This window comes from Alligator mississippiensis, chromosome 6, assembly GCF_030867095.1.
Source record: "Alligator mississippiensis isolate rAllMis1 chromosome 6, rAllMis1, whole genome shotgun sequence".
NCBI lineage: Eukaryota > Metazoa > Chordata > Crocodylia > Alligatoridae > Alligator > Alligator mississippiensis.
Genome location: NC_081829.1, coordinates 35,738,235 through 35,745,986, shown reverse-complemented (window position 1 = coordinate 35,745,986; position 7,752 = coordinate 35,738,235). Strand labels below are relative to the sequence as shown.

The following is a 7,752-nucleotide window of genomic DNA, read 5'->3' as shown; positions in this document are numbered from 1 at the left end:
AGGCTGAATCTCTGCCAAATTGAATCAGGAACAGAAGCTTCACACAGCCATATTAAATACCTCTGTTGCTGCCAAAGACCTGTGTGTGTGGGGTATGGAGACTGCTGTGTGTGAAGAACCCTTGGAGCTGTCTCACCTCCAGACTGAGGAGGACTGAAGAGCTACTGATTTTAACTTCAGTTCTACTTGCCTTCAAGTTGAAGCTGGCGAAGGTTAAAAAGCAGATCAGCAGGAGACACTGCTTTATGATGTCTCTCAGCAGGTGGGGGAGCAAGAAGTAGAGAGTGGCCAGGAAAGTGCTGGATTACTTATTGTTGGGGGTGCAAATATCCTCTTCTTAGAGTTTTTCATGAAAAAGCTAACATCAAGAAGTTAATACTTCATGCTTTTATTAATGTTCATATTCTCCTGCAGAATCATCACAAAATTCACTAACTACAGTGCAGAAAGAACAGGTTTCTGTTTGTGGGTGACAGACAGAATTCCAGGACTGTAAGAGTTATCAGCCATGCAAAAGTAAAAGGAGGAGAAGGGATTAAAATTCACAGACAGTCAGGCGATCGTAATTGCATTTTTTGTCATTCCAGGTGCCATCAGTGTACATCTCCACACAAGTTGTTGTCCCTCTACCAGAGGGCTCACCTGAGTACCAATTTGTATAAGACACCTTTGTGTTATCAAGGTAAAGGAATTCACCTGGAAGTAGACCCTCCTTTATTCCCAGATATGCATATGTGTTAAACTGTTTCACAAACTCCAAAATGGCATTGTTTTCCCCCTCGTTCCTGGGAGACACAATGAAGCCACCAGCATTTTTGCACGTGTGAAATATGGTTTCAAAATCTTCTGATTTCCCATTGGTAGCAAAAAGTTTTCCTCCATACTCTGTTATCTGTTTAGTCAAAATAAGGACTGTAAAGTAAAGGGAAAATCCTGTTAATTGTTTCTGGATCATTTTACACTGTTCCCTTTGCTGCTACACTGGGGCACCAATTGTCTCTCTTTCTTCATACAAATATAATTGAACACCTTATAGCAAAGATGGACAGGCCCTACCCATTGTTTGGTTTGCCACCATGTTATTCTTGTGCCCTCCCCCACCCCCACCTGACTTTGAAATCCCATTCTCTGGTGGGCGAATCTTAATGATCTGCTAAAATATGTAGGGTTGTGGCTCTGTGGAATAAAGATAATATATAACTTGAGAAGAAAGGAGAAGGTAGGAGAGGAATTGTTAAGGCATAAAGACAATGGAAGGGTAGGACAATTGGTTATAGAGGTGTAGTTAGTCTTGCTTGTCTGAAATTAGGTAAAAGGCAGGTAAGAGTAGCATCTTTGAGACTAATTTGTTCAGAGGGGCATAAGTTTTGCAGGTGACAGCCTATTTTTCAGATTCTCCGAATGGATTTGCAGGGCACTGACAGAAGTGACATGTTGTTGCAACAATCAGCCCCCTGAAAGCACTCTACAACTGTGCCCTGGCAGAAGTACCTGACTGCAGGGTGCTTTAAAAGTGCCTGATCATGCAAAAAATGAACGCTGAGGGTTCAGAGGAAGATGGTGCAAAGCAGATTGCCTTCATTAACTCCTGCCAGTGCCTGCCCAGGATCAGGTCTGGGCTCATGAAGCCCAGCTCTGCCCCTGGTGCTTTCTTCAGGATGGGAGGGGGAGAAGGGAAGGGAGCTCAGTTTGGGGTTTGTTCAGCTTGCGCTGGGGGTGGGGAGAGGGATTGGAGCCCTCCCACCACAAGGGGGGCTCCAATCCACTCTCCCCCATCTTTTCTGATAAAGAAAGATGCTCCTGAAACACTTCTGTGTAGAAAGTTGTTGTCATTTTAGTAAGTCATCCATGGCTGGTAGAATATGCTTGGTAATATAATTATCACTCCACTGAAAGAATTAAATTTATTACTCTCCCATCCTCAGAGCCATGTGGGGTTTTTGTATTTTGTCCCCCTCCCCCCCAGGAATAGAATGTCAAATCTAATGCAGAAACGGTCAGAAAACACTGCCTGTTTTCAAGGATCTTTTTTCTTTCATATAGTATTTTGTAGTTAACCAAATTTAAATCAGGGAGAAAGAAAAAACAGACAGATTACCTCTTTCAAGTTGTAGAATTCGATCTTCTAAACTCTGAAGCATTTTTTGTAATTCAATGTCAGGAGACAGTGGCAACCCTATAGACAAAAATAACTCTTAAGATATTTGATTTAAATAGTTGGAACTTTTATTCCACAGATTAAGTGGCAAATTTATTGCAATTTTCTAAAACACTCTTGTGTTTGGTATACATTTATCTAATAGTCTGTGTGAAATTATTTGATTTCACTGTTTCAAATAAGGGGCCTTTTCATATATGATAATAAATACTATTCTTGAAGATTACCTGGTGAATGTAATACTGTTTGTCACTGTAAGAACTTCCTGGCTGTTTGTAGACATGGTCACCATTTTCTAAACCATGTTAACTGATTTGCATCATACAATTCCAATCAAATTTCAATTAGAATTAAGGGTTAAGAGACAATCAAGGGGGTTTTCCCCCTTCTTCACAGACTAGTAGCCCACATGCTTGGGCAAGGCTGGGGTCTTAGGATACTGATACGCAGTCATGGCGAGGTATTGTTGGCACATTTGACTTTGTAAAGGTGATACTTTGTGCCTGACAGCCTCTGTTGTGTTGCAAAAACCCAACTGAGTTTCCCTTGAGGGGACTGATATTTGCAATGCTTATCTGCATTCCTAAGAAATGCTTATCTGAGTTCCTAACGACTTTTTTCCCTAAAAGTAATGCTGTATATACATGTTAATTAATACAGTTTAAATTGCCTAATTTGGACTGCTGAAGTCTGCATTAACTTTAATCCTCATTCAATGAGGATTAGTTAATTCAGACTGGAGCCAATTTTAATTTGGACTACAGAAATTCATGTGTATACAGTGATGGCTGTAGTCTGGATTAAACCTAGAAAAACATAATTTCTATAAAGCATAGTTTCTCAACCTGTGGTATGCTTACCCATGGGGGTATGCAAGACTGGCAGGGGGGTACACTGGTACCCCAACACTCTCTCTCTCTCACCCCCTTTTCCTCTCAAAAGTATGGCAAAAATATTGGTGCGCCACACATTGCACGGTGCTTTAAATTCCCCAGTAATAATTTGATGTGCTGTGCTTTGTGTGGCACTGGGTTCAGCCCTCCTAGCTTTGGCCAACATCACTTTCAGCCCAGGTACATACTTGAGTTGTTCATCCCTGGTGTAACAGGTGGCAACCCTATCCACATCAGATCAGATATCTGTCATATCGGCCTTATATACACAGCCCTTCTTCCAACATATGGTACACATTAGTCTGTAAATATAAAATCCCCTGGAAAATTGAGTGTTGGGGTACTTATTATAATTTTCAGAAGTTAGGGGGTACTTGCTACGTGAAAGGTTGAGAAACACTGCTATAGAGGGCTCTTGGGACCATCAACAGATGATATGGCCATACAGAATATCTTGCTGATCAGTGGCCCAGGAATCTGCAAAGAAAGATTAAGGGTGAGGACTGTTAAGTAAAGAGGACTAGTACACTGTTACCCCTGTACTTGTCCCCTCTAATTCTACCTCCCTCACACTGGTTAGTCAAGCAAACCTGGACTATGGTATGTGCTTTTCTGAAAGAGCTGATGATACTGGGAAGGGTTCCCTGCTCATAGTATATGGTAAGATTTTGTTCTGCTGATCTATATAATTTGTGCCTTGCTTGCTGGACCAGAAAGGTCTAGTGGAGTGTGGTAAAGCAATAATGGGATTGTAAAATACATGGGGTCACTGTGTCTAGTAATTAGTCTAGCTAGAATGTAATAGCTTATCGTGGGCTCAGGTTGTAGCTGTGTTGGTCTAAGGACATAGCAAACAAGGTTCTTTGGGAAATCTGACATCTTTTATTAGACCAACTCAAATAGAAAAATTCTTCTTTGCAAGCTTTTGGGTATAAATATGCCCTGATGGAAAATATGTAGGTGAGACCAAACAACAACTGTGCAACAGAACAAATGCACACCAGAAATCTATCAAAGACAAGAATACCCAATTACCTGTGGGGGCAGATTTCTTACAAGAAAACCACTCGTTCTCTCAGTTCTAATCCTCAAAGGGAATTTACAAAACACCTTTCACAGACAAGCCGATGAACGTCACTTCATCAACTTCCTGGATACCAAAAGTCATGGACTAAATATAGACATTGCATTTATGACACATTATAACGTACCTAACATCTGACTCCCCAGGTACCTCTCCATTATGTACCAGCTACATTCATTCCCCTTCCCCACCTCCCTTCCAACCTGTCTCTCACCCACTGACTCCTTAATTTATATCTTCACTGACTGGCTTTCTTGCATAATACCAGGCTCTGGCTTCTTTACTATTCATTCCATCCAGGAAGAGCACACATCAACTGCAGATGTTTCCTCAGCCTGACAAAAGGTGTTTATATCCAAAAGCCTGCAAAGAAGATTTTTTTCCAACTATTTGAGTTGGTCTAATAAAAAGATATCAGATTTCCCCAAAGAACCTTGATAGCTTATCATTACATCCAACTATTAGCATAACTCCCTTAGCTTAGCTGGCAAACACTGGTGCTGTTGATATTGGTTTCACACTTGCTGTCCACCTTTGACTGGGGTTGTTCTGCTAGCAGAAATGTAATTATCTCCTGTCAACTCACAAAGTTTCATTTAGCTCAATTAAATTAATTTTTTACTTCTGAAGTATGATTCTGCTTTGAAAAGTGACTTGAGGTGGGTGAGCAGGGCATGAGCCCCAGGTGCTGCCAAAGGGGTGGACTGGGATAGGACTGCAGGGGGTTCCTCCTGTTTCCCTTTCCCACCAGTCTCTACAATTTCCCTACAGTGGCCCCAGGTCAGCAAAGTAAAGAGGGGTAGAGTATCAGTGGCAGCACCTGGTGTATGAGGAGCTGCAGAGGGCAAATGCCACCTCCTTTGCCATTGAAAATGGGTTTTCTTTTGGCTGCTTGACCTGTATCAGCATCTGAGTAAGAGCTGTTCCTCCCGTAACCCCACGAGCCACAACAAGCCTGCAGGTGCTGTCCATGTGTTGTTACCACCCAGAACATAGTCCTGGCCAGTTATGCCTTTGTGGGCCACTGCTTTCAAATTAAATCCTCCATGATAGCAGTGTAGTTCCAGCTCTTCCATTCTTAGTTATGTAGGTTCTACAGTGGTAGCAGGCAGTAAAAGTTTCCCTAGCCAGTTTGAACTGGTATTAGGGCAGTGCAAGCTATGCCCATGGGTGCATCCACACGTGCAGGCACCTGCACTTGCAGCATCTCAAATAGCAGTGGCACAAATTTGTGTCAGAGATTTGTGCCTTGGCACACATGCCTTAACATGCACTTTGGTATGGGGCAAATTGTGTCACTTGGGGCAAACTGACACTGTCCAGATCCTCCTGGATCTTCAGTCAGGGGGAGCTAGAGGCTAGGCTAGCACCTGTGCTGGCCCCAGCAGTATAAAGAGCTGCCTTGGTGCACAGCTTCGGGCTACTTCTCCTCAAGAGCTTCTGAGGCCCAGCCAGTTGGTATTTGGGGACACTAGCCCCTTGTGCCAGCTGGAGACCTGAAGCAGCCCTAACCTAGAGTAGAGGCTCCTGTACCCTCTACTCACTGCAGCAGTCTGGCAGTGAGGGTTGCTGCCTGGCTGTGACCTTCTGTCACCTGTGACAGCATCTGCCCCTTTGGACCTAGGCCCTCATGGCTGCATGCCTGCCCCCATGGCTGCATGCCTGCCAGACCTCATAGCCACCTGGGCTTTGGTACAGGCACTGTACCAGAGCCGTCTGCACCCAGTGGGCCATGACTGCACAGTTGGACTTCGGGTGGCATTGCTGTCACATCATCTGGTGTCCCCACTCTGCCATCTGGATCCCCAGTGCTGGCCCTGGGCAGGCTCCTCTGCCCAGCTCCCACCACTTGCCTCACTAGCAGAGATCCTCATGTTCCCTGTTTAATAATTGCTATTCTCTGATAATGCCCCCCCACCCCCCAATTTCTCATTAAAATACCCTAAATCCATGTTCTTCTGGAATTAAAATGAAACACCACTATAGAGAGAGAGATCCCTTGGGCAATGTTTTATTGATATGTTTACAATTTTAAAGCAATTTGGAAGCCTACAGGTGCCTCTATCATCATCATAAAATGAATTCTGAATATCTATACATTTTGGCATTTGCTTTTGGTTTTTTTTGTCATAGAAAAATCAGAGATGCTCCTGCCCCCTTCACTCACCAGGATGTGGGGCACTGAGCAGCACTGATATGCTAGTTCTCTGCCCCTGCCCTTGCCCTTCATTCCCAATCCACAGCCCTGCCCATGCCCCTCACTCCTGACTGGCAGCCCCTGCATGCCCCCACTAGTTTCCTCCTGGCAGCAGCTCTGTCAGCACCAGGACATGAATCCAGCTGAGGCTCTCCCACCCACTGCTTTGTGTCTCTGAGAAGGGCCAGCCCTTGCTGTTATGCTCCCTGCACCTGTGTCTAGACCCCAGCGATCCCCATGCTGTTCCTGGGAAGCCCTTGACTGGGGCTTAGGGATTGGGCTGGGCAAGTCCCTTCCCTTTGAAACCAGCCTTCCCCTGCACAGGCTGCTCTAGGGGGGCAGGGAGGCTCTAAGCCTGGCTCTGGCAGCCTCTCTCCCCCATCCCTGACCCCTCTCTCTCTCTCTCACACACACATTCCTGCTATCACCTCCACTCCTCTCCCCAGCCCATCATACCTCCCAAGTGGTCCCTGGAACCAGGAGCCCTGCCAGGCTGGGGACACATGTTCCAGCACTGGTGTGGGCATGGGACAGGGCTACAGCATGTCAGCAGGTCCTGTTCCATCCTGTCTGGTGGCTGGACATACAGGGTGTGAGATTTGTGGAGGGGATGTGAGGTTTGGGGAGGAAGGGGTGTAAGGGGGTGGGGTTTGTGGGGAGTGGTTGGGAGGATTTGTGAGTGAATGTTGCAGTGGATGTAGGGTTTGTGGAGGTAAGGTTTGTGGGGGCATTGGGTGGATTGTGTGGGGGTTTGGGTGGGGTGGTGTGGGGTTTGTGGGTGGGTATGTGGATAGGGGATTTCTGGGGGTGGTATGGGGGTGTGGGGTTTGTGGGTGGATTGTGGCGGAGTTTGTGGGTGTGAAGGGACTGTGTTGGGGTGGAGGGGACTGCTCAGGAGAGGTGGGTCTCCTATCTGTGCCCTTCTGCACAGTGCACAGCACCCCTCCTTCAGCAGCAGCAGCACCAGCAGCAGCAGTGGTTGTTGGGGTACTCATGCCTACTCCTGGCAGAGACTCCCAGCAGTGTGGCACTGCCTCTGACCCAGTGGCTGCACATGACTCAGGGTTTTGGCCTGCTCATGTGCATTCTCGTGCACAGCTGGGCCAGCTTTTGCTGTCACTCAGGATCACTTAGAAGCTGCGCACCCTTGGGCTGAGCCAGGTCCTACCTCCATGTGTCCTGTACACTGTCGGGCCGGGCCAGCTCCATGGAGGCAGGACCTGGCCCAGCCCAGCCCAAGGGTGCATAGCTTCTGTGTCTAGTGCTGGGACCCCAGGTGACACCAAGAGCTGGCCTGGTTCTGTGCAAGGGAGTGCACTAGTGGGCCAGTCCCACATCTATCACCATGTGCAGTGCCTGGGTCTAAGGCTGTGCCACAAGGGATCTCTGCCAGGAATGGGCATGAGTGCCCTGATAGTTG

The 7,752-nt window shown here is 46.4% G+C and overlaps 1 protein-coding gene across 1 annotated transcript; it reads right to left on the bottom strand.

Annotated features, from left to right (window-relative positions):
- Positions 1-385: 385 nt before the first annotated feature.
- LOC102558715 (pulmonary surfactant-associated protein A-like) lies at positions 386-2,259 on the bottom strand. The gene is made up of 2 exons (XM_019497056.2): positions 2,099-2,259; positions 386-912 (listed from the first exon to the last, which is right to left on the bottom strand). The coding sequence occupies exons 1-2, from the start codon at positions 2,139-2,141 to the stop codon at positions 536-538; spliced, it is 420 nt and encodes a 139-aa protein (XP_019352601.2). The 5' UTR covers positions 2,142-2,259; the 3' UTR covers positions 386-535.
- Positions 2,260-7,752: the final 5,493 nt, after the last annotated feature.